Here is a 24,951-nt window from a genome sequence, read left to right as displayed (position 1 = left end):
TCTTGAATATCCTCCACATGTTTTGGATTTTGAAAAATATATTTTGGGCCCCAAAAGAGATTTTGGCCCACTTTATGTTTTTGACCCGTTGTCTCACCGTGAACCAAAAGGAAGTAAATGAGAGGAAACCCTTTCAAAACAAAAGCGTTCTTTAAGCTCTGATGTTCTCCATCTCTAAGTTTAGGCGGCTGAACAGTAAAAAAACAAACAAGGATTTGACTTGAAACATCTTTCTGAATGGAAGTAGATCAGATATGTAAACTTGAAGGGAGGGGGCTTCTGTCTGCGCAGACGCTCTGCTGCAGGCGGCAAAGCATTCAGGGACTTAAAGAACTGCAGAGGGGAACACGTTCAGAGAAATGTTTATTTATCAGGACTGAAAACCTTCTCCTTAAGTCTGGTCTGGATCCAGACGTGCATGTTTGCTGGTAAACAGACATGATGTAACAGCTGGACTCTTCATCATCTTCATCATTGTTCCTTCAGGTCAGATTTCAAAATAAAAGGCAGAAGAATCAAAACATCCTGTGCAAACGCGTACCACAAACTCGTCAGACAACGGTGGCGTCTCCAGACAACTCGTCCTGGAGACCAACTGTAGTGTTCTCCTCTCAGGCGACGCATAGGCCACGCCTCCAAACCGCAGACTGACCCAATCAGGTTTTACTCAAAAGAACAAAGTCTGTGTTTGGGAGCCAATCCCAGCAGCTGAACGTAAAGGCGTCACTTCAGCGAGGTCACGGATGCCATGACCGCAGTTTAGCTGCCAGTGGGGGGAGGGGGGGGTCTGGTCTGAAGCAGGTACAGCTCACCTGGATCTATGAGAGATCCAATAAGCTGCTGCTGCTGCAGGTTTGAGCCAATCAGAGGAGACTTCCTGCTTTACATCAAACAAAGCTGCACTTCAACACATTTACTAGAACGCTGATATCTGACCAAAACCGCGTCGGATCATCATCTCCACATTTCCTGAAGGACCCGAAGACGATGTGTGGACTTACAGAAACTCTGATCACCAGGATCCATGAAGGGGAAGAAGAAACACGTTTTCAGATCCAGAATCTGTTCTGCTTTAACAAACCGGACTCAATCCCAGTTTATCACCGAGACGACAGAAACCCTTCAGAATAAAAGCATCTCAACTTGACACTGATGGTCTGTTATGAGACTTCCCTCTGCTCTAAGAAGGGGGAGGGGGGGCAGCATCATCAGCAGGTTACCATGGTAACAGAGTTAAAAATCTACCTCATCTCAGGGTTGAGAAGGTCGGACTGACTCAAACCTCCGGATCGGAACAAACCGGGTCAGCTGGTTCCGCCGGATTAACGGTTCCGTCCACGCAGAGATGAGGTACATCGTTTCTCTCAAGGACACGCCCCTCTGCCGCGGAACGCCGTGGTGGGCGGGCCCAGTGATTGAGCAGGTTGGACCTGTGCGGGTTTCCCGACAAAGCCCCGCCCCCAATAAAAAACCATTCCCTTTGAACCACCAATAATGTCCAGACAGACGCCACTGACTACCCCCCCCCCCCCCCCACCACAGAAAAGGTCAAAGTAAAGCAGGAGGGGGCGGGCAGGGGAGGCTGCTTCCGTTTCACTTGTCCTTGTCTTCGGTGGGCTCCGGCAGCGACGTCTCCTGAGGCTGCCGCTCAGGCCCGTCTCCGCTCTGATTGGAGGACTCGGCGGTCTGTGGCTCCGCCTTAGTCGGGGGCCCGTCTGTCAGCGGCTCTGCGGTTTGTGTGCAGTTGATGGGGGCGAGCGCAATGGGAGGCTGCGGGGAGCAGAGAACAATGCAGGTGAGACGGATGGGAGGCGTTCAGGCGGGAAATGATCAACAGAGCAGAACCCCAGAGACACCAGAACCTTCCAGAACCCAGCTGTTCCTGTATGCAGCCACTGCAGAACCCAAACAGAACCCAACATCCATGAGAGAAGAGAGAGGACGGACAGGAGACGGAGCGGCACCGCAGGGGGGGTCAGAACCTGCAGCCGCTGGCCCAGCTGACCCCCCAGCAGCAGAATACAGCACCACAGTGACATGGGGAGGGGGGCAGTAAAGCAGGAAGAGGCAGCAGGAACAAATGCAGTTATATGAAAGAATTTACTCAACTGGAAATTCTACTTTTTTCTGCCTTTACTTTTTAGTTTTTTTTATTTGTTCTTCTGCAGTCATATCAAACTGTTATTCACCACAAATCCACTTCCAGTCCAGAACTGGGACAACTCTCTGCGCCACAGCGCCACCGTGAGGCTGGTGAGCAGAGTGCAAGGCACCAGGTAGAGCAGAGCCGGCTGACCCGTCTGCATGAGCGCCAGAGCCACGAAGGTGACGAGCAGGCCGATGCCGTAGGCTGCAAGCAGAGAGACGAAGCGGGTCAGAACCTCAGAAGTCAGTCAGTACAATCCCACACACACCCCACGGTCCAAATGCCCCCCAGATGCAACAAAAGCTGCAGTCCGTCGCTGAAGGTGAGAGTTTGATGGATGTCTCCTTCCCTGCTGAGATATGATCCCAACTTCTTCTGTCAGAAAGCTTTTTCTAAGAGATTAAACCAAACCAGGTTTTTCAGCTCAAAGGAAAAACAGGAAGTGACTTTTCTGAGGATGAAACTGCTGTTTCCTTCATCTGCAGATGTTCCCACTTTTTGAACTCTATCCGACTAAATATTTTGTCGGTGTTTTAGTTCTTTAATCTTAAGCGACACAGCCCCGCTCTGCGGTTTCCTTCAGCCACTCCTCCAAACAAACCCTCGTCTTCATTCTGTGCATCACAGCAGCTCTGGGAGAGGAAGGCCCACCTACCGACTGTACAGGTCACGAAGTAGATCCTGGAGGTCTGAGTCAAGATGTCAAATCTGTGGCAGTAAACCACCAGCAGGCCTGAGAGGGAAGCAGAGCCGCGGTCAGACCAAACCTTCAACCGCCAAACGGCCACGCTGGCGATGGACGCACCTGGAACGAGAACATCGCCGAAGCCCAGGAGGGAGAAGGGGCGGTCGCAGAGAGCCAGGGGGGAGGAGTTTAACCGCGGCACCTTGAGCACCATGGGAAGCTGGGAGGAAACAGAACCGACTTCAGCCGGGCTGCCGGGGAGGTTCCGACCGGGAGGACTGGGCCCTGAACTCACCTTTTCGTGTGTGGCGGAGTCAGACGGACCGGCTGCCACCTCCACCATGATGCTCTCCCCGCTCTGAAAGGAGGAGCAGAGGAGAACCAGCGTGAGCTCACAGGAGTCTGAGCGTCTCCCAGAACCAGACTGCACGGACCTTGGTGAAGAAGGGAGTGATGAAGACGAAGAAAACGTCGTAGACGAACAGAACCGTCAGGAGCAGAGTGCAGGCCTGCAGAACACAGACAACTGAGTCCCTTCAAAACAACATTATGGGATGTCTGAGTCTGCAGGACGGAGGGCTGACCTTAAATGTGGGCAGTCGCACCGTTTTCAGCATGTAGAGGCAGAAGGCGATGCCCAGGGCGTCCTGCAGCACCCACGCCCACCTGCAGGAACGACACGCCTTCAGCACGGCCTGCAGACCACGGCGCTCTCCACGACGCATGGCTCCTTCATCAAAGTTCTTCTGACCAGAACAGTCTTCTTCTGACTAACCCTTTCAAACCTGGAGCTTGAAGCGCCAGTGTCTGCCTTCATTCGACTCCCGTAGCCCTTCAGCCGTTTTAACGTGAAGCCAGAGGTTCTGTAGCGGAGAAAAGCCGTTCTCTCTCCGCTGCAGAACTTCTTGGAATGACGGTGATCGGCTAAACGGTTGAAGATTTACGGTAGAAGGGCGTGTTATGTCGGTGCTGCCGGCGGCATCTCCGGCGTTAAAGGATAATCGCAGCATCCGTCTGGAAAAGCTGCAGCAGCAGGGGCCTCCGAGCAACAACCACCGCGTTTTCCCGCCAAACTTACTGGTCTTCATTGCGAAACACCATCCAGACGACGCTGACGGCGACGCAGAACGCCGACAGCAGCAGCATGCGGACCTGGGGCCTCTTGTGGAAGTACGGCAGGTTGTTTTCCGGGACCCTTGGAGGCAGACGTTCATGTCATCACTTTGGGTTCAATCCCCTTTTTCTCAAAAGGGATCGCAAGTTTGAACTCGTTTACATGGAGGCGGGTCGAGGGGGCGGAGTCTCACCTGCATTTGCAAAATGGGAGTCTCCTCACGAAGGGCCACAGGCAGCTGTGGAGGCCGACCGAGGAGGCGACGCAGAAGATCCCGATCACCCAGATAGCTGCAGACAGAGGAGCAGCCAAAAGGTTAAAGCAGAGCGGCGGGCGGCGAGGATCTGCAGAGACGCTAAAAGGGCTGCCAGGTTCTTAAAACGAAGCCTGAAGCCGCGTCGCTGCGGCGTGTCTGCCTTTTTACCCAGATAGTCGTAGAAGAAGTAGAGCAGCACCAGCATGTTGCAGCACATGACCACAAACACGCAGATCATGATGGGGGTGACGTCCACAGTCTCCTCGTCCTGCTTCTCCACGCCGTCGTCGCGCTTGTGCTTCATGTAGCGTCTGGGGGAGGAAGCGGCAGAGACGCCGTCAGACGCGGAACCGTCCAGATGAGCCGACGGCGCCATCAGGAACTCCGCCGGAAACAAACTGAACGGAGTCGGGAAGCGCAGCAGGGAGGAAAAACGCTGACACCCCCTGTCCTACGTCCACTAGGACAGGGGGGGCCAAACTCACAGGGGGCCAAAAGGAAGCAGTGAAGTAAAGTTACTGAAGAATTAACTGCTACTGATGTCATCTTTAACCTTTTCACATGGAAACAAACTTTAGTTTTGCTTAAACACAGAATCTGGAGGAACCAAAGCTTGATATTCTAAACACACGAGAAATGAAATTAGAAATAAAAGACGCATCAGCGGTATTCTTTTCTTATTTAAATAGATAAATTAAGTATATCTCTCCCCGTATTCCTTTTAGTTCCTTTTTAAAGTAAATCTCTGTCAAAACCAACAACAAAAGAACCAAAAGTAAAAAGGTTATTCAATAAAAATCCAACATTTCAACCATTAACACAGATATTCCAGCTCCCTCTGCTACACTCCTCTGCACTTTGGTCTAAGCCGGATACCTGGCATCTTTTCTCAGATGTTAGTTCATCAAAGTCTGAGAACAAAACCTCGTATTTTAGCAGGAACGTCTTCAAAGCTCCTGTTGTCCGTCTTTCTTTTGGTCATTTTTGTGGAGGGTGACGTTAATAATGTGACTGGAGCATGGCTGTCAAAAAGAAAATACACTTGCCGGTTTTGATACTAGCAAAGCATTGTGGGATTTGTAGTATTAGCGGTAACGTATGTACTGCGGGCCTGCTCTAACGCACATTTGATATGATCTCGCGGGCTAATTCTAATCACACTGCGGGCCAAATTTGACCCCTGGGCCTGAGTTTGACAGGTGAAGGAGAAGGTCAGCTCAAAGTGACCTTTGGATCCAGCCGCGGTTCCTCCGCCGGTCGATCACTTACTTCTTGCTGTCTCTGCTGCCGGCCCAGTAGCCTCCAACGGCCACGGTTCCGACTGCCATCAGGAAGATGATGACCATGTTGTAGTCCAGCACCGGCTCGTTGGGAGCATACATGGCCACCAGCCTCCCTTTACCGAACGTCTGCCAAAGGTACAAGCCGTCATCAGAAACCCGGTGGCGTGGTATAACCGGCGGTCAGACGCTGGTTCCTCACCCTGCTTATGTCCAGCATGTCAGAGTAGCTCAGCAGAGCCACGGGGATGTCGATCTCCTCATACTGGGTCTTGTTTCCTGCTGGCGGCGTCTGAAATGACCAACATCTGCCTGAAGACGCTGCAGAAACACCGGGCTTCGCCGTGGCCGCAAGCGCCGCCTCACCAGTCGGTCCTTGCTGACGATGAGGAGGCCCTTGGCGCCGCTCAGCTGCGCCAGCCGGACCTTCTCGTAGAAAGTGCAGTTGCCCCTCATCACCATGGGGATGCGGTTAGGGAAGCCCCCCTCCGGGATGTCGGAGGCGGAGCACAGCACGGAAGGGGTCAGGTCATGAATCTGGAGGCGGGACTGAGACAGCGAGCGTCAGCAACACGTTTTCTCATCTTCTGGACTAAAGATTTGGAGGTTCTGACTCCAAAAAAGAGAAAAACTCTTCAAAACAGATCTAGAGCCTCGGAGAGAACAGAAAAAACGTCTGAAGCTTTTTCCTATGGAGTGAAATATTAAAGACGGACATGTTTACATGTGACCCAAAGACAAAATATTTGACGACCTTTTGAAGTGACGTTCATGTCACATGACTCAGCATGTGACTCATCCAAACACAGCTTCATTAAAGCCCGTTTCCTTTGTTCACGCGTGACTTACTGCTTTGCTGAGGTCCTGGGGCAGACGGGCCCACTGCGAGTTGAAGAATATGCAGTAGTCCTTCCCTTTGCTCTTGCCCGTGTCGCTGAAGTGGGCCATGCCGTACTCCCCCATCGCCTGTCAAGAAGCAGCAGAATCCCTTTATCCTGTTTAGGAGAGGCCTCTCCTTCAGTTTTAAACACGTTTCCCAGCATTCTTGTTGGTTTTTAGTGCTTTATTAATTATTCATTTATTAGGATGTGTTTTCAATACTCTGTTTATCCGTTTTGTGTGATTCCTTGTTTTTAACGGAGTAATGGACGGCAGTTTCCCTCAGAATCATTAAAGTATTAATCAGTCAATGAGGCACAATGTTGTTAAAGACACAGGATGTTTTTGGTCTTCTTAACTTGTTCTTGTAGCATTTGTCTGATGCTGGAAGACGTATAAAAGAAGAAAATAAAGAAGATTCCATCCATCCATCCAAAGTCAAAGTAAACTTTATTGTCAATATCTATTATGTTTTCACATACATAGAAATTGAAATTCCATTTCCCCTAAGCTCCAGTCTAAACAGGAAATCTAACTTCAAATTACTAAATAAAATACAATAAGACGAATGAAAAATATAGGTTTAGTTCTTCATATTTTACAGCACCAGTGAACTGGTGGAAGGTGCAGTTAGTGCTGATGAGGTAGAATGACGTGCGTGTCAGAGTTCAGCAGAGCCGGGGGGCAACAAGAGGGGAGGGTGGGGGTTCAGCTTCCTGACAGCCTGGTGGAGAAAACTGTCTCTGAGTCTCCATCCATCCATCCATCCATCCATCCATCCATCCATCCATCCACATCTTGGGTAGAAGAGATCCAGGACCAGCAGATCCAGAATCAACATGTGGATCAATCACTAACAGTTCACAGCCAGAGGATCCATAAGCAGTGATGCTTTTGTTTTGTTTTGCTGAAGTGCAGCGGCGTAAAGCAATACTAACTATTAATACAAATTTTTATTTTTACTCCCGTCTTAATATTTTCTTTGTCTTAAGTGAGTCGTTTAGATTTCCTGTTCTGATTTTCTTTACATCTTTGTTTTTGTGTATTTTCAGTCAAACAGTAATGTCAGTTTTTTCCCCTGCGACCTAGATGATTAAATATTTAACCTGTCTTCTTCTTACTCTAGTAAAGAAATATGAACAACAATAATAAAGAGGGTTCGAAGCAGATCACCCTGCTGCTTGGTGGTTAAAATGTCTCAGGAGGATGAGGAGGACGCAGCTTTTCCTTCAGCATCAAACCGGAAGTTGGGATGGTGTCACGCGGAAGAGACGACGACCTCGGAGTAAAAATACCTGATGGCTGAGTCACCGAGCTAAAGTCGAGATGTTTTCTCCAACTGTAGCCGCCAAGCTTGTTCTCCTCACGACACATGCCGAGTTGGAATCTTTAGCTCGCGTCCTATGATTTTTCCCGTTAAAGACGCGGTTCTCCGTAATGTCACACCAGAAGGTGATGCGTGCCTTGCGTGGGTTGTCAGGGCCCACAGGGATCTCCGCAAGCTAACGGACATAGCATTCATGCTAACACGCCACAGAAAAAGGAGACCTGCGTTGTTGCCGACCTGTCTTTTTTTTGGTGACGAAATAAATAAACAAACTTTTGGTCACGTGATTGTAATTGATCTCACCTTCTGGACGAGGAAAGCGGCCCAAATCAGTGTTTCGGGGAGCCTCATGTTGTCTAGCTTGTTGTTGTTTTCCCCATCAACCAACCTACCGGCTTCACCGTAAACCCCGCCTGTAAATTAAGTCAGGACTTGTCATTGGCTGTTGCTGGCCTTTGCAAGTAAACCCGATTTTGATTGGTTATAACAGAGGTCGGTCTAAACCAGTGACCGTAAACCCACGTACATAATAAAATCATTCTACACGTCACTCTGCAGTTCAATTTTATGTAGTTACAATCAAAGAAATGAGAAAAATCTGACATTGTCAATACTCGTGCCCTATCGATTCCACTAACAATGTGATAATACCTCTCTTTACTATACGCCGCGCAGTGCTCCCTGGTGGTCTAGTGGTTAGGATTCGGCGCTCTCACCGCCGCGGCCCGGGTTCGATTCCCGGTCAGGGAACTACCGTTTTGTAAATATTATTATTCAGGACCTTAATGGCACTTTCATAACACAGTATCCTATATATGTGGTGGAACACATTTTTTAAATCCGAATTAATAATCGGTAGTATTTATCTCTCCACAGTGTAGCAACCAACCAATGTTAAAATGGTTAACGGTTACAATTTGAAGTAAGCTGATACTTGATATTTTATGAGTCATTCATAATACTGTTAAATTTTTATCCCGCGGCAGCAAGGCTCAGGTGAGGTCACCAGCACAAATCCGCAGACAGTAACGTGAGTCATGAGACGTTTCCTCAGTATGAGAATAGTGTTGTTTGGTGGAGAGTTGCCTTCTTCAGCCTCACCAGAGCGATCCCGCTTCTGATGTTGTACTTCTATGTTTTTAATGTTTAGTAACGGGATGCGCTGCCGTTGGTCTCCCTTTGTGGATTCCCTTGAAGTTTAGACGCATACTGCAGACCCCGCAGGTACAGTCTTGTGTACTGACGTACTGCTGCAGAGCCTCGATGACGTCATTCCATATGTTCTCCCTTCTGCCAGGTTTTTGCCTGTGTTAAGATCATCACCCGCACCGGAAAGCAAACCAGCGGGACTTCAAAATAAAGCTCTTTAGTAAATTAGTAATTTAGTAAAGAAATGAAAAGTAATGACTAAGTGGACGGAGAATATTTTTTTCTTCGGGAAAAAAAAAAAAAAAAAAAAAAAAATCAAAATAGTGTCGTTGGAAACAGATGAGTGACCAAATCAGAGAGGCTTGTCTCCATGAAGGTTAGATGGCAGATCTAGGTTTGTTTATTCATTTTTTTCATGAATTTATTAATGTATTCATTCATTTGTCCATTCACACATGGATATATTTATACATGTCTTTATTGATTCATATGTTCTGTTGTTTCTGCTGACTGGAGGCTCTGATTACCTCCATGTATGGTAATGAAAATGCTTTTCCCTTTACTATGCATGAGTCTTTCCCCTTACCGTCACAATGGACTGGAAACATCAGAACTGGGTCTGGGGAAAAGCAAAAAAGGAAAAAGACAAACCTGTAAAGTGAATTTTTTTTAATTCCATTTATTAATTTTTTAAAATGTGTTTTATTCTTTATCTAATGAACAATAGCACATGACAAAAACATGACTTAAAAGCTTAATAAGGGCCAATGGCTCTAAATACAGAACAAAAAATAAGAGTAAAACAATTTGTAATGCAATGCTTATTTTTTAAACATACATGGGGTATAATTTTATTTTAAATGACTTTAATTGAAGCTGTTTAAGAAATAAAACAAATTTAAAAGCATAACATGAACATTGATGTTTTATGTCAGTCGTTTGACAGACCTTTATTTTGAAGTGCCAGACCGGAAGCTTCCTGTTAGCTTTCCGTCTGTTCGTCGAGCTGAAGATTCAGTTTAATGAAAGCAGCGCTCCTCGGCAGTATTCCCGTGAGTATCTTATTATATTCCAGTAGAAATACTTCTGAATACTCGCGTTCTCACCGGAAACACATGCCTGGGAATCAATAACGCGCTTCTGTTGGCTTGAACAGTAGTTTTTAAACCGTTAAACCGGGTTTTTATGCTAGCTCTGGGAGGCTAGCAGTATTCAAGCATCTGTTTGCGATCATTCGTGAAAAAGTTCAGTAATGTAATTGTGTTCATATTTACTTAAATTGTAACAGAGGTGGGGCTTTCTACCGATCACCGGTAGAAAAACGGTGATCCCCGGTGTTGCCGCTTCTTTTTAACCGGAAACCCGCTCGTCGGTTGTGTGTGGATGTCCCTTTAACGGAGCCGCTCGCAGCTGGAGGAGATGATGTAAGGAGGGCCGGTATGTGGAGGGCTGACACCAGCCCCAAAGTCTAGAAACTCACGATGCCCAAATATGGCGTTCAGACCCAAACGGAGGTGACCGGCGGCGTTAGGGTGTTAGTTTCCTTCGCGGATGGACACACTTTGGCTGTCTGTCGGTGTCTGACATGACTCTCCCGTTTCCATGGCAGTAACGATCATCAGTGAAGTCAGCAGCATGGCTGGCTTCAGGCAGGAGGACGTGGAGCTGCATTATGAGATGGGAGAGGAGCTGGGCAGGTAAGAGCGTCTGTGAAACGTCACCTGTCATGCCAATGCCTTCTGGGAAATGCAGTCTCCGGAGTCAGTTTTTGGAGCACCATCCATCTGCGAAAGTAAAACGTTTTTATGCTCCTCTGTGCTGCTCAGCTTGGGAATGAGCGAAGTGAATGTTGTGCAGTAATGCAGCAGAAATGTGACGTGGCGCCTCACGGCCCCCTTCTACCTCTGCTGCGTCCAAAAGTCCGTCTCTGCTCAAAAAACTGCTGACTCCAGCATTCATTAGGGGAGCAGTCGCTCTGCAAGCTGCTGCTTTTGGTTTTTGTCCTTTTTTGGTCACATTTTCCTCTTGATGCATCAGATCATCTGTTTTTGTTCATTACCTTTAATAAACTCCCCTAAAGGCTTGAATTTGTCATTTTATTACCAAGAAGCCGATTTCTGTCAGATGTTCTCTTTGTTCAAGTTTGGCGTTTGTCAAACGTGCGGTTGGAGGTTTTGACGCCTCTGCTTCTCCACAGCGGCCAGTTCGCCATCGTCCGTAAGTGCAGGGAGAAGAGCACGGGCGGCGAGTACGCGGCCAAGTTCATCAAGAAGCGGCGTCTGTCCTCCAGCCGGCGGGGGGTGAGCCGCGAGGAGATCGAGCGCGAGGTCAACATCCTGCGGGAGATCCAGCACAGCAACATCATCACCCTGCACGACATCTTCGAGAACAAGACCGACGTGATCCTGATCCTGGAGCTGGTGTCCGGAGGAGAGCTCTTCGACTTCCTCGCAGAGAAGGAGTCTTTGACCGAGGAGGAGGCCACGCAGTTCCTGAAGCAGATCCTGGACGGCGTCCAGTACCTGCACTCCAAACGCATCGCTCACTTCGACCTCAAGGTCAGCAGCATGGCGGGAAAAGGACGTTGTTGCTGCTTCTCATGAGGGATTTACAAGTCGGAGTCGCCACCAGAAAAAAAAAAACCCTCAATCTGACCCCCTTAAGGAGGCAGCGAGTCATTCCGCCTTAAGAACACCACAAACACATAAAAAGACGTTTTGTGACCTTGAAGGTCGTTGGGTGAGGCTTCAGTCCAGAAATGTTCTGCATCTTATCTTTCAGCCGGAGAACATCATGCTGCTGGACAAGAACGTTCCCAACCCCAGGATCAAGCTGATCGACTTTGGGATCGCTCACCAGATTAAAGCAGGAAACGAGTTCAAGAACATCTTCGGGACTCCAGAGTTTGTGGGTGAGTTTCTCCGGCGGTTCTGCTGGAGTCGATCCTCAGATCTGATGCTAATGACGGCGTTCTGGTCTGCAGCTCCTGAAATCGTCAACTACGAGCCGCTCGGCCTGGAGGCGGACATGTGGTGAGCCTCCCCCCCCTCCCCCCTCAGCATCTCACCTGAAGCTGCACACCTGTCCAGCCCACACTCATGTCTGTTGTCTTTGCAGGAGCATCGGCGTGATCACGTACATCCTGTGAGTCAGCCGTCCCGTCTCAGCGTTGGGTGGGGTGGGGTGGGGTCGTCCTGGGTCGGGTCTGACGTGGTTTTGTGCGTTAGGTTGAGCGGAGCGTCTCCGTTTCTGGGCGAGACCAAGCAGGAGACTTTGACCAACATCTCTGCCGTCAACTACGACTTTGACGAGGAGTATTTCAGCAACACCAGCGAGCTCGCCAAGGACTTCATTCGCCGCCTCCTGGTCAAGGATCCAAAGTAACCACGTTTCTAGTGTCTGTAGTGACTAACCTGGTTCCTTTATCAGACACGGGTTATGCTTTAATGTTTCTATGCTGCTTCATTTCAAAGATTTCCATTTGTCTTCTTTGAGGGAACCTTTATTAAGAGAAAAAAGGTGGCATCATGTGAAAGTGTGCGTTTCTCACTGCTCTGACCTCCTGCAGGAAGAGGATGACGATTGACGACAGTCTAGAGCATCCCTGGATTAAGGTGAGTGTCCGAGCTTCTGATATAAAGGTTAGAAACATTTCTGTGGATGAACGTCTCCCTCAGACATCAGCGTCACGCAGGGGGCAGAAATCAAATCAGCAGGACGTTTCCCCTCCAATCAGATCTTTGCTTCATACCTTCTTTCCCTCTCAGGTCATTAAGAGACGAAACGTCCGGCCAGAGGAGGGAGACCAGAAGACCAAGCGCCGGCGCCTGAAGACCACCCGTCTGAAGGAGTACACCATCAAGTCCCACTCCAGCATGCCCCCCAACAACACCTACGTCAACTTCGAGCGCTTCTCCCAGGTGCTGGAGGAGATCGCGGCTGCAGAGGAGGGCCTGAAGGAGCTGGAGCACAACCAGCGCTCCTGCCAGGAGGACGTGGCGGCGCTGCTGTCCATCTACGAGGAGAAGGAGGGCTGGTACAAGGAGGAGAACCAGAGCATCTCCTTAGACCTGAGCCACATCCGCCAAGACCTGCAGCGCACCCAGGCCCAGCGGAAGAAGTGCCAGGAGGAGACGCGGCTCACCACGCAGGCCGCCAGCATCCTGAAGCGCAGGTTCGGCCGCCTGGAGAACCGGTACGAGGTCCTGGCGGAGCAGGTGGCCTCAGAGGTGCGCTGGGTGGAGGAGCTGGTGAAGTCCTTTTCTGAGGAGAAGGCCGCCCTGAGCCCAGTCAGCTTGGCCTAGACCGGTTCTGGTCCAAAGACTCCATCTGCAGTTGTAGGAACTGCTTATAGTTTTACTGCTTTTATGCGTCGAGCTGCATTTTTATCCTAAAGCTGTACGTTATGAGGATGTTCATTCCATTCTAGACTTTTATCCCAAACTCACTGCAGTAAGTTCTTAACATTTTACATTTATGACTTTTTAGAATGATTTTCCTAAATGAGTCATTTTCACGTGAACATAAAGGACCAGGAAATTATTTAATGAGACGAGCTTTACTAGATTCGTGAATGTACGAACATTTTAGTGCCTGAAACATTTTCAACCTCATAAGACAACTCAGTCTCACCGTCGCCATGGAAACCGAACCACGCACATGGAAGCTCACCATGAAGACTCTTTGCAGCTTTGAGTCTTAGACCTGAGAACTTCAGTCATTCCATTTCCAGCGGCACATTCCCGCCTTTTACCCGTTTGACTCCAGTGATGTTCTTGCAATAAGGGACTCATTTGCACTGTGGAGGACGCCGTTGAAATGTCTGAACCCGTTTGAAATAAAGTTATTTCTGAAGCTGCAACTGTGTGACCGTCTATGAAACCCTTTGTTCACGTGCAGCAGGTTCAGTTCCATCCTGCAGAAGCTGCAGCCACAGACCAATGTGTGAAGAGACGCCACGCTTTACAAGTACACGCCGCCTACCGTCTGGAGTAAATCCCTACAGCAACGACTATAGGAGCAGAGGAACTATCCACAGCAGGGATAAAAAAAAAATTAAAAAAAAATTAGCATTTTCGTTTAAAAAAATAAAAGCATTTGACACAACCCACAATATTGACATAAACTCAAATACAGCATTAGATGGAAAACTGTTTCATGGTTAACAAGGGCTTTAAACAGACATTACATACAATAAACACTAAATTGGAGAACCTCAAGGGTCTGTCGTAGGACCAAAGTTCTTTCCTCTGTAGAAATGGCATCGTTCATGCATACAAAAGGTTAAATGCATCATAAATAGAAAAGTACTTTATTGGCACGGCAGTTACAAGACTAGCAGAGCTTTAGGACAAAAAGAGGATTTGGTCAATCCTGATTGTTTTTTTCCCCATAATCATTTTTTTCCCAACCATAGTGATACAGAGAGCAAGAAACCAGGAATATAAATTATTGTCCAGACGGTTGAGGCTGACAGAGGAAGGAAGCAGCTGATCCTCATCAGCACCAAAGTTTGACCCGAAAAGAGTTTAACTGGGATAAACATTTGGAAAACCAGTTCTGTCCATCAGCACCAGGACATTGTTCTACCAGCTGATGTCTGGGAATTCTTCTCCCAGTTTAAGTTTATTTTTCAATGATTTGATGTTTGTGTTTTGTTTATTTTTTTTAAAGAAAAACTCCCATCAGCAACTCCTCCTGATGCCATTTTATTTGACATGTACTGAATGCATGAGGCAATTCAAGTTAACCAAGAAATGTTTGAAAAAGTTTAAACCAAGACTGCATCTGGAAACCGGTTCAACCGTCATCCTTCAGGTGGGATGACTGTTTTTCACTGTTGGACTGTGATCCTGAGGAAAAAGCTTTTTCAGTTCTTTAAGCTTTAAAATTCTCTGACCAACAAATTTCACGTTGTGCAAACATCTGAACACGTTTTCAGCCGTTTAAATTGACATTTCACGTGCTGCCTTCAGGGACCCCCACAGTCGGTCACCATTCCTGATGGGTACCTTTGATTTGGTCACGTTTTACGTCGGATTCTCACCCGACAACCCTCTGCATTTACCCGGACTTGGGACCGGCACATGAAAGCACTGGACAGTGCCCCCTTGTGGTTGCATTACCCTAACCAAATCTAATTTATTTATCCATTTTAGATAAACTGGTTTATCTGGATGATGGTTACATCAGCCAGTCAAATTTAGTCATTTACTGAAATTCTATTTTAGGAGTTTAGAAACATTTTACACCAAATATTAGATTTGACAAAAACCTACAGCTTCGTTTTTTAAACATTTGATCCATTTTTTGTTTAAATCAAGTTTTTGCTTTTTATTCAGATGTTTACTTTAAGATTTTTCTTTTAAGTAATCCATAAATTAGTTGATAAGTTACTTAATACTACTGGCACATTAATTGCTTCCTGACCTTTGTGTTTTTTTCCCCCAAACTTTTTGTAGAGTTTTCCTGATGCTTCAGAAGATTTCCTTTACACAACATGAAAATAATAAATCAATCAAGGTATTCGCAGTAAAATGATCACATTGTACAGCAGCGTTTGGATCTCATCACTGCCATGGATCCATCTTTGGTGGTGAGCAGGTTTTTCACGTCTGTTCAGACGGTTATTTCACAATAAATGACCTTCAGTTTCTCCGGGTGGAGAGAAGAAGAAGCCTTCAGGTCCAGTTTAGTTTGGATCCAGCGCTGCAGCTGAAAGGAACCGAGCTCACATCATCCATCACTTCATTTAAATCCACCTTTGATCTACTACCAAATGAGGGGGGGGGGTCACTCATTGTGATCATCCGTTTGCCTCCATCCAAGATTAGTGGAGTCATTCCAAACCCGGTTCTCCAGATTCCTGCTTTGACAGATTTTACAATCGTCCACAGAAACAGTCCAGTTCCTCCATTCACATCAGACCTTCAGAGTTTGTGGAAATTTTACCACCGACAGAAAATTAGAGTTCGGTCTCGACCCTCAAGAGACGTTCATCCTTAAACTTTGATGCCCAAGTTTCCCCCAAAAGGTCAAAATGTCCAGAGGCTGAAGAAATCCAAAACTCCAAGAAAGTTCAACATCTGAACATTTCCGATGGATGTCCTTCCAGGAAGAAACCGTCCACGCGCTTGAAATAAAAAAAAACTAAAAAAAAAAAAAAATGACACATCTTGATCCGAGTGACAGTTATTTTTATAGACTCATGTCTGAGGATCCTGAAACCCGTTAAATACCAAGACATGAATGTTCTGCCGTCAGTGAGCATTTGTCCTCCACACTGATGAACACGCCAGTGACTGAAAATCAGGTCCTTTCATTGAAAACATGTGGAACTCTTCTGGACTAAAGTTCTCTCACCAGCACAACCTCAGTTCTTTGGAAGGACACAGAATGAGGAAATTGCTGCATTTTGACCAGAACATAAGGATTCTGGTTCTTCATCAACGACATCCTCACAGTTGAAGGAAACTGTTGTGTTGTAGAGAACAGTTTGTAGAGGAACATCCTGCTGTTACAGAACCTCCCGTTCAACCCAACATTAAGAGACGTCGATGTTCTGAAGTCCAGAGGGAACCTTTGAAATGTTCATTTTCTATTCTGGTTTTTCCCTTTTGGGGTCACGGGGCTGCCGGAGCCACCTGAAACGGTTCTGACAAGTGTCAAACCCAACCGTCGGTGACAAACGTTAACGTTCCGGTGGTTTAACCGTCATGTAGTCGAGTCAAACGACCTCGAAGATGGTTTTTGTACCATTGTGACTGACTTCAGCAGCCGACCGTTACGGTGAAGCCGCTTTCGCCCATGACGTTATGCAAACACCTGCATGATGCAGGTGACAAAATATAAAAAATAAAAATAAAGGCAGTTTATGCCGCCACCAGAAAGTTGGAGGTTTTCCTGTGAAACATGATCAGAAACGTCTGATTATCAAACGAACCACAGAAGAGAAGCAGAAAATTGGAACATTCCAACACTTCAGTAGATATGATCATAAAACATTTAGAGATACACAAGATTGTACTCTTGATACCAGCTTTAAAAAATAAAAAACCCTCATGTTCAAACAGGTACATGACCCTCACGACTCACCGTCCACCCAATTGATACAAAATGCAGTCAGTGTGGGCGAAAGGCATCAATAAACCGTCAACATGACCGACTGTACAGATCTGCAAACTAAATCCAAATATTTGAACCTGCAGGAGAGAGTTTAGTTTCAGTTTAACCCAAGTTTGTTGCAGCATTTTTGTGATCATACAAGTAACCACTGCGTAGAGAGTTTAGGTTAGTCCCACCTGAAAACACCTGCAAGCAGGTAAGAGATGCACCTCTGAGGATAAAACCATAGAAATGTTGAGGTACCAACATGACGTCATTATTGTGGAGCATTTGAGCAAATTGGTTAGATGCCACAAACACTTTTTAAACCATAAAAAAAGTTGGTGTCTTTTCTTTTAAACAACAAAATAAACAGACCTGACCCAAATGACCTTAAGTCAGAGTCAGTTCGTTAAATGACTCGTCACCACATGTTGAACCTCAACCAGTGTTTACCACTCAGTCGCTTTAGGTGATGAAGAAACCTGCAAGTTAGAATCCCAATGAAAATCAGAGGCAGTTTATCCTGAAAGAACGCAATGGATTTAAGGAGGAAAGATGGAGATGAACAGGTTACTCAAGTACAGTGAGACCAAAAACACAGGTTAGTTAAGGGCAAAGAGGGTCATTTCAAACATGTTTAGAGGTCAACGGAATATATAAACTACTTTCCAAATGACCCAAAACCACAAAATCAGGATAGAAATATTCACCTTTCACCCATTAGGACAAGTTAGGAAAAAAAAAAAAAAAAAAAAAAACACTCAGAATCAATTCAGAACCGGGTCAGAACCAAACCCAGTACAGAGAAACGTGAACGCATCCACAAATCAGAGCTTTTGTTTGAAAAATTCCCACAACCTGAAAAAACATGGTTTAAATGGACATTAGACAGACATCCCATAATGAGTCCCTACCACCCCATGTAGTTCCAACCCATAAGATGGTGTTCAAAAAAAAGGGTTCATTTGTCTCGACAGGTCACCTGAACTCGTTCCAACAATCGTGTTTGGAGTCGTCCGAGTTCAGGATGGTCATAAACTTACCCAGAAATCCCACAATTCTCTCTGAACGCCGCCGTCTTTACGGCGGGAACGTCAAACTGCTTTCACGTCCAGCTCCAAACATTTCCAAGAAAGCATTTCTGCCACTGCAGATGGACATTTGACTCCAAGTAGTCCACATGTTTAACGCTTGGCAGCATCTTCAGTCTTTTGTACGTCTGGATTCCCAACACCTTCATCGCTGTTTGGAACAAAACAATTCCCTTCATTCTGTCAGGAATATCTGCCAAACACTGGTCAGAGTTCAGTACTTCATGTTTTTCTAAGCAGCCACTTTTCCTCCAAGTCCTTGCAATGCATCCAGATTTGCAGAAAAATCTTGCCTTATTAGGCAACATGGCATCTTTTGTAAGTTTGGCGTCGGTTTAGCACAAGTCACCACTGAACTTTATGCCAAAGTCCAGTTTCTGCTTCGGTGTGGTGTCGATCCTTCAGAGGTGAAAACAGGCTTTGCTTCACCTTAAATGCAGCACATTCAGCCCATAAACTATTGACAGACGTCCCTCAGGATCAGAAATATTTGAACTTCTGCTTATGAACAGGTTTCCATTGGAGTTTGAAGTGTCATTTGCTGCATGCGTGGTTGAACCGTCACGCTCCAGTTTAGTCACAAGTTAACCTTCAGTCTGGTTTCAAGCTTTAGTGGGAGTTGCTGCTTTGATCCGGTTCTACATGGTGACCTGCTCAGTCTGATTTCCTGAGAGGCACAGTTCCCAAAGACTCAAAGATTTTTCCCCATTTCCTGCTTTGTGAGGCATTTGCTTCCAGTTGTTCCAGAGGTTTCCGTGAGTCCATCCGTCCATGTGAAGCTTTGGTTCCACATCTACTACATTCACTGTTCTGTCACCTCCAGTTATTCATGGGTCGGTCGCCCGAGTTCCATCTCTGAAGGTTCGCTCGTTCATCAACTGGGGAAATCGTCACAGCATCCATTAAAACAAACTCAGTTTTTCATCCAAAACTGTCCCAGATGACTGAATCTGCAGAAACTGAACATCCTGGTTCCAGTTTCAGGTCCAAAGTTGTCTGGAAGCTGCTGCAGGAAGGAAACCTGTTAATTCAGAGGTAAAGCTAGATCCTCTGCAGGTGGCCTCCCTTCACACTGCAACAGTCTGACATTAACGTTCATAACCCTGCAACAAAATACAGGATTTAGGGAGGAAATCTGCTGGAGCATCACCAAGACCAAATGTTTTCACTTCTGTTATTTTGCTACCATTTTGTATTTTATATGTTGTGATTGTTTTATCTTCACACCAAGTTATTTTTAAATTTAGAGTTTTCTACAGAGTTTAAATTTTAAGTTTTAGAGATCAAGAGAAGAATAGAAAAGATGAGAATAGGAATGGGGATGATTTAGAGGAACGTCTGAGGAAAATGATCCAGAAAGAAGAACAGAGACAGGATAGAGGAAAATGATCTGAAAGTAGAGATTAAGACAGATGAGTCCTTTGGAGAAAAGAATCTATAGGAACCAGCTGACAGGAATTTCAAGAATTTAAAACCAAGCGAACCAAAGAAAACCCAGACCAACGAGGAATCAGGACACCAGACACAAACCTGAAAGACCAGAGAAGAATCTGAAGAAGAGATGGAAGAACAGACGGAGAGGAGATCAAATGTAGTGGACCCAGAAAGACAGACCAGAGTGGAACCCCCAAACTGTTCTTTGACAGAAAGAACCACCCAGACATGCAACTGTGCAGCACCAACACAGGTGGAGCATGCAGTCCTCCCTGATCTACGGCTCCCTGGTTGTGGGCTGGGCTTTCACAATCATGGACACGGCCGCACCAACAGAACCACAAGAACCAGTGTCCAATGATTCATCGTCAAAGTTAAGCTAGAATAACCAAAGAAAACCAGAAACACTGAGCACAACCAAACCTCGTTCAAAGAGTCCAAACCGGACTGAACCATCAGACATCTGATGTTCTAAACAACAATGAAATGGGCACAACCACGGCGGGAAGGCCGAGCGCACGGACGCAATTAAGGAATAAAAAAGGGGTCTTACCTTTCGTAGCACCACCTGAGAAAAAAAAAACTTCAACTGATCCAACCACAGAAAAAGGAAAGGACAGACTCTCTGATGGACCTCCAGACTCCGCTCCAGCCCAACAACCACAACCTCTGCTGGTCAGAGAACAGCCGTCAGGTTCAGATCTTCAGGAAAGTTCCTGAAGATCTGAACCTGACCAGACTGGACTCAACGCTCCAGAACTCAGAGCAAAGACTAAAACCTGACGCTGAACCTGGCAGACAGAAAGGAAACTGCGTTGAAGGAGACTTCACCACAGATGAGGAGGAACTTAGTGGACCAGGATCCAAAAGAACAAAACAAAACAGTTTAAAACCTCCTAAGGGACCTTCGTGGTCCAACGAGCGCAAAGATTTCGCAAAAATTGATCCAAAATAAAAGAAACAGAAACAGAGGCGACTCGGCGCCAGAGGGGGGGGGGGGGGGTACAGAGAGGCGACTCGGCGCCAGAGGGGGGGGGGGGGTACAGAGAGGCGACTCGGCGCCAGAGGGGGGGGTACAGAGAGGCGGCTCGGCGCCAGAAGGGGGGGGTACAGAGAGGCGACTCGGCGCCAGAGGGGAGGGGTACAGAGAGGCGACTCGGCGCCAGAGGGGGGGGGGGGTACAGAGAGGCGGCTCGGCGCCAGAGGGGGGGGGGGGGGTACAGAGAGGCGGCTCGGCGCCAGAAGGGGGGGGTAAAAGGAGGCGGCTCGGCGGCCTGAATGGAAGGACAGCAGGAGAGTTTGATGGCACATACCTTCAGAGGACTCCATGAGATGAGATGTGGGTGTGTGCATTAAAACCAGTGTCTCACATACCTTCATGAAGATCAGGATGGAAATTCCAAAAAATGCCGGAAGCGAGCGCGCAAATCGACGAGTCTGGTCCACGCTGAAGAAAATTCGGGAACCTTTCAAGTGTAAATCTAAGACCTACAGATTGTTGTGATAAACCCTGGAGCTTCTTCTGCGGTCTAGAACTGATTCCATTTGGTTTTACGGACGCAAAACGCAGTTTTTTTGTTCAGGAACTCCATGGCAGGAGGTCAGAGAGAAAGAACAAAGTTTCAGCTGCAGCTACAGATCTGCAGCTCCCAAATACATGTCAGCTGAAAAGATCCTGAATCCAGAAGTTCCATCCTCATTGTGACCAATCAGCACCCAGCGCCGTGGCGTTCTGAGTGCCAGATACGTGGAAAAGGAAGTCACCTCCAATGCAAGCTTAGAGACGGAGGAAAAGAGCGGCGCGGCGGCCAAACAAGGAAACCAAGGACTTACCGGCTGAAGATCTTCCTGCAAAAAAGAAAATAAACAGGAATTAGAAGTTGGTTCTTCAGGAATGAATTAACATAAACATGATTCTCTAAGAATGTCTGAACTGATCACTTTAAATATCTACCTCTTTGATTAAGTTTGTGCTCCAAGTCCACTTCATTTTCCTGAACCGACGCCGTTCCTGCAGCAAGGAATCCTGGGAAAGAGACCAGAGAACAGCCGTGGTTACTTCACTCCTGTAGGTTCTGTTTTCTTCTGGGCTCTTAAAGTTAATTTGACAAGTTTTTCTCTTTCCATTTTGGTCTGCAGCAGTTATTAAAGCCAAAATAATATTAATAACAATAATAATAATATATAAAAGAAAAAAGTACAAATTGTAGACAAATCTGAGGAACTCCAGAGTAAAACATGGCTAACAGACCAACATTTATATATAAGAAAAAGTTTTTACTCCAAAAAGTCACTTTTAAAATCATGTTCAAAGACTTCATGTGTTTTAACCATCTATTATTTTTGTTCCCATATCCAATTATACTGTTAGCTTTACACAGTTTCATTGATTCTAAGATTTAGGATAAATTATATTTTTCTACCAGGAATCTGTTTTACAAAAGTAAGAACTTCACAGTAAATCTGTGAGCCAACAAAAAATAAATAAATAAAAGCAGATCCCGGTAAATCCATTATAAAAAAATTAAAGTTGAAATTTTTTAACGTTATTTTTAAAATACATGTTCTGGTTGTATCTAAACCTGCATTTAGCACCAACAGTTGATTCTTCAGTCACCCACAGATCGATAAATAATAAGCCGTGAGACCAGTTTTTGGTCCATTTCTACTGTTTCCCGCTTCTGTTTACAAGTTTTTTGTCAAAATTAAAATATTTAAGAACAAAAGCAAAAATATTTTCCGAGTCAGAAAAAGCTTCGGGCTTTTCAGGAACCGAACCTCCGCCATGAACGAACCTCAGAGTTCTCCCATCAGGAGAACAGCTCCAGAACAGATCATGTCCCAGAACTACACAGCAGAACCTTCCGAAGGAACCAGCAGAACCACTGACCTGCAGTTCCGCCGCACAGCAGCATCCAGCAGAACCGAACCACTCTGACGGACGCACCTGGACCCAATCCCCTTAATGAGCTCTCTGAGGCGGCAGGTGAACGAGCACGTGACCAGCCGCGTTTCTGATTAGCCCCCCCCAATCAGTCTTCATGGAAACAGCTGCTGGAGGCGGAACCGTGGTGACCCTGTGCAGACACTGATCCTCGGATCCTCCCAGCTTTGCAGGAGCAGCAGTGATGGGAGGACAGCCGAGAAGCTTCATGTCCAGAGGGCCGCCAACAGGAAAGCGGGAAAACCAAAACTTCATCCCACCAGATGTTTCATAGAAGCTTGTTATTCCAGGATCGATTTTAAGCTTATAAGTTTATAAAAGTTTACATGCGGAATACTGACTAGTTATTGTTCATGTCTCTAAAGTCTGATTTTATTGTCAGGCCGTGAATGTTACACTGTTCTAAACTGTACGCACGCGCCTCATTCTATTAATGGCGGAATAGAGAGCCAAACTGAAATAACGTCTCATCATTCAAAGATACCACAGAATTGGCGCTTCATGTTGATCAGATCTACTTTTAGTTAATGACCCTCAGGTCTGCTGGTGGTCCCAAAGGTCAGAGGTCAAACTCATTCCTCACCTGTGGAACAGCCTGAGGACGTGAGGGCTTCATCCACTGTGGAGGTTTTCAAGAAAAAAATTAAAAAGCATCTTTTTAGTAAATGTTTTAATTTGATTTTATAAATCTTATTAACAATTAATTTGATTTATTTTGTTTGCAGTGGTGGGATGTGTATGTGTCGGTTTTTTAAAATGTTTTTCAATTTAGTTGTTATCACTAGTATTAGTAGTCTTATTTTTGTTATGTGTACTATTTTAACTACTATTTCTTATCTTATATTTGTTTTATTGTGGGGAGCACTGTGAGATGCTATAGAAATAAAGTTGAACTGAAGGATGGACCACCTGCTTCTCACATCACCATTTTTCTCTTTCTTAAACCCTTTTTATGTCCCGGACGTCGTTCATCTCAGTGTGAAGATCGCTTCAGTCCAGGAGCAAATGTCCGTGAGATGTTTGGATCCTTGGCCAGCAGAGGCCGGCGATGACTCAATCCAGGATCTTCAGGGAGCTTTGAGGTCTGGATTTTGGTTTACGAGCAAACGAGTCGTGTTTACGGGACATTAGAGGAACAGAAGAACTTCTTCCAGCTTTGAAACTTTTTTTTTTTTTTTTGCTGCTATTATTAAACCAAAAAAAGACATTTTGTGCCTTTTGGAGTTTTCTGTTTTCTGAAATATTGATCGGTTTTCCAAAAGCATCTGAAAGTCTCTTCCTGCAGTTCTGCAGAACCAAGCCTCCCAGAGTGAAACCCGGGTTCCTGCTGATCATCGGGTGAATGTTAGTCCACCACAAGCAGGGAGTTGAAGCATCGGACAGAGTTGTGTTTTGGTAGAAATCTTAAATGTAACATCATGAACAAGCGTAGAAAAAAACCATTTTGTGTGACGCATCAAAGCTGTTTTTGGTCATTTTGTCATTGAGTCGAGCGGCTCCAAACGTGTGAAGTGGAGCGGCTAACCGGCTCCTCTCCAGAGGACTGTGCTCGGTGTCTCCTCTTCTGTCAGATTTTTAAACTCGATGTGATGTAGAACCTTCCAGAAATGCCCTCAATGATCATAAAGAGGAAACTGTGAGCCGGTTATGTGACAGTAAAAGCAAAACCCAGATAGGTTTTTAGAAAAAGACACTTTTAATCTGGTCTGTAAATTTAAAACTATTCTTGAATTCTCGCTTTGCGGTAAAAAAAATGGACTCTAACGGTCCAGGTTCTGTTCTGAAGTCTGGATTTAGATCTGTGGACCGGTCAGTCTTCATGGATGCTGCTGGACGCTGACGCTTCTGCTCCATCCTCTTCCTCTACACCGCTCATCTTCATTTATCCGTAGAGCCAGCAGCGTTTAGAACCCGATCATGACAAACGTGTTGGCGGACACGCACACACACAAACACACACACTAACACACACACACACAGAAGCAAAATAGGACAAATGTTGGATCTAATGCTCTCCTTCCTCCCACACATCATGGTCTTCATCACCACATCACGGGATCCTGTTTCAGTCACATGACTGCAAACATTCAGCTCTCTTCTCACACATGAAGGTGAATCAAACGGATCAGAACCACTGTTCTTTGTTCAGCATGAAGGAAGAGGAGCTTTTGATGAAGAACAGAAAGGACGTGAAGAAGAAGGGGAGACGGTCACTCGCTCCTTCATTTCAGAGAGGCAGCAAAAAAAAGTTTCAAAATAAAAGGTTTTTATTGACTCAAAGATTTGTTTAGGTGATTTTTTAAACATGAATTCATTTCATTTCCTGAATTTTGAGTTAAATAATGTTTATGGTTAGTGTTTCTCTTCAACTTGGAAAACGACTTCCTTTTGCAAACATTACATTTGAGATCAGAGAAAACAGTTTAATCAAACATTCAGACTCATACGGTTCTGAGCCGTCACCATGGCAACTGAGCGAAGTTGATGGCACAGCCAATAGCTTGATTTGCAAAAACATTAAAAGCGATGATAGTTTGATG

At 46.0% G+C, this 24,951-nt stretch overlaps 2 protein-coding genes and 1 non-coding gene across 5 annotated transcripts; 2 read left to right on the top strand and 1 right to left on the bottom strand.

Moving 5' to 3' along the window:
• Positions 1 to 346: 346 nt before the first annotated feature.
• sppl2b (signal peptide peptidase like 2B) lies at positions 347 to 8,122 on the bottom strand. Of its 2 annotated transcripts, XM_023964892.1 has the most exons (15): positions 7,991 to 8,122; positions 6,331 to 6,447; positions 5,848 to 6,030; positions 5,684 to 5,773; positions 5,471 to 5,610; positions 4,370 to 4,512; positions 4,139 to 4,235; positions 3,910 to 4,026; positions 3,416 to 3,497; positions 3,266 to 3,340; positions 3,127 to 3,189; positions 2,952 to 3,051; positions 2,802 to 2,879; positions 2,190 to 2,350; positions 347 to 1,770 (listed from the first exon to the last, which is right to left on the bottom strand). In XM_023964892.1, the coding sequence occupies exons 1-15, from the start codon at positions 8,036 to 8,038 to the stop codon at positions 1,594 to 1,596; spliced, it is 1,671 nt and encodes a 556-aa protein (XP_023820660.1). In that variant the 5' UTR covers positions 8,039 to 8,122; the 3' UTR covers positions 347 to 1,593. The 2 variants fall into 2 exon arrangements, with proteins under 2 accessions (XP_023820660.1, XP_023820659.1); XM_023964891.1 differs by having other exon boundaries at positions 2,952 to 3,189.
• Positions 8,123 to 8,365: 243 nt separating this feature from the next.
• trnae-cuc lies at positions 8,366 to 8,437 on the top strand. The gene has a single exon. It is a non-coding gene; the product is annotated as a tRNA-Glu (tRNA).
• Positions 8,438 to 9,781: 1,344 nt separating this feature from the next.
• dapk3 (death associated protein kinase 3) lies at positions 9,782 to 13,697 on the top strand. Of its 2 annotated transcripts, none has more exons than XM_011487087.3 (9): positions 9,782 to 9,888; positions 10,446 to 10,533; positions 11,034 to 11,394; positions 11,618 to 11,747; positions 11,820 to 11,868; positions 11,954 to 11,980; positions 12,064 to 12,216; positions 12,405 to 12,450; positions 12,604 to 13,697. In XM_011487087.3, exons 2-9 carry the CDS (start codon positions 10,472 to 10,474, stop codon positions 13,138 to 13,140), a joined length of 1,365 nt encoding a protein of 454 aa, XP_011485389.1. In that variant the 5' UTR covers positions 9,782 to 9,888; positions 10,446 to 10,471; the 3' UTR covers positions 13,141 to 13,697. The 2 variants fall into 2 exon arrangements, with proteins under 2 accessions (XP_011485389.1, XP_011485390.1); XM_011487088.3 differs by lacking the exon at positions 9,782 to 9,888 and adding an exon at positions 9,922 to 10,350.
• Positions 13,698 to 24,951: the final 11,254 nt, after the last annotated feature.

Source organism: Oryzias latipes, chromosome 17 (genome assembly GCF_002234675.1).
Source record: "Oryzias latipes chromosome 17, ASM223467v1".
Taxonomy (NCBI): Eukaryota; Metazoa; Chordata; class Actinopteri; order Beloniformes; family Adrianichthyidae; genus Oryzias; species Oryzias latipes.
This window is presented reverse-complemented; position numbering and strand designations above follow the sequence as displayed.

What these genes read in the sequence shown, in the direction of transcription:
- sppl2b (XM_023964891.1), bottom strand. Translation starts at nt 8,038, where the DNA reads ATGAGGCTCCCCGAAACACTGATTTGGGCCGCTTTCCTCGTCCAGAAG. An exon ending in TCGTCAGCAAGGACCGACTG is followed by an intron (nt 5,774 to 5,847) that starts GTGAGGCGGCGC and finishes TGGTCATTTCAG; the next exon opens with ACGCCGCCAGCAGGAAACAA. An exon ending in CGGCGATGTTCTCGTTCCAG is followed by an intron (nt 2,880 to 2,951) that starts GTGCGTCCATCG and finishes CTTCCCTCTCAG; the next exon opens with GCCTGCTGGTGGTTTACTGC.
- dapk3 (XM_011487087.3), top strand. Translation starts at nt 10,472, where the DNA reads ATGGCTGGCTTCAGGCAGGAGGACGTGGAGCTGCATTATGAGATGGGA. An exon ending in TCGCTCACTTCGACCTCAAG is followed by an intron (nt 11,395 to 11,617) that starts GTCAGCAGCATG and finishes CTTATCTTTCAG; the next exon opens with CCGGAGAACATCATGCTGCT. An exon ending in GGCGTGATCACGTACATCCT is followed by an intron (nt 11,981 to 12,063) that starts GTGAGTCAGCCG and finishes TTTGTGCGTTAG; the next exon opens with GTTGAGCGGAGCGTCTCCGT.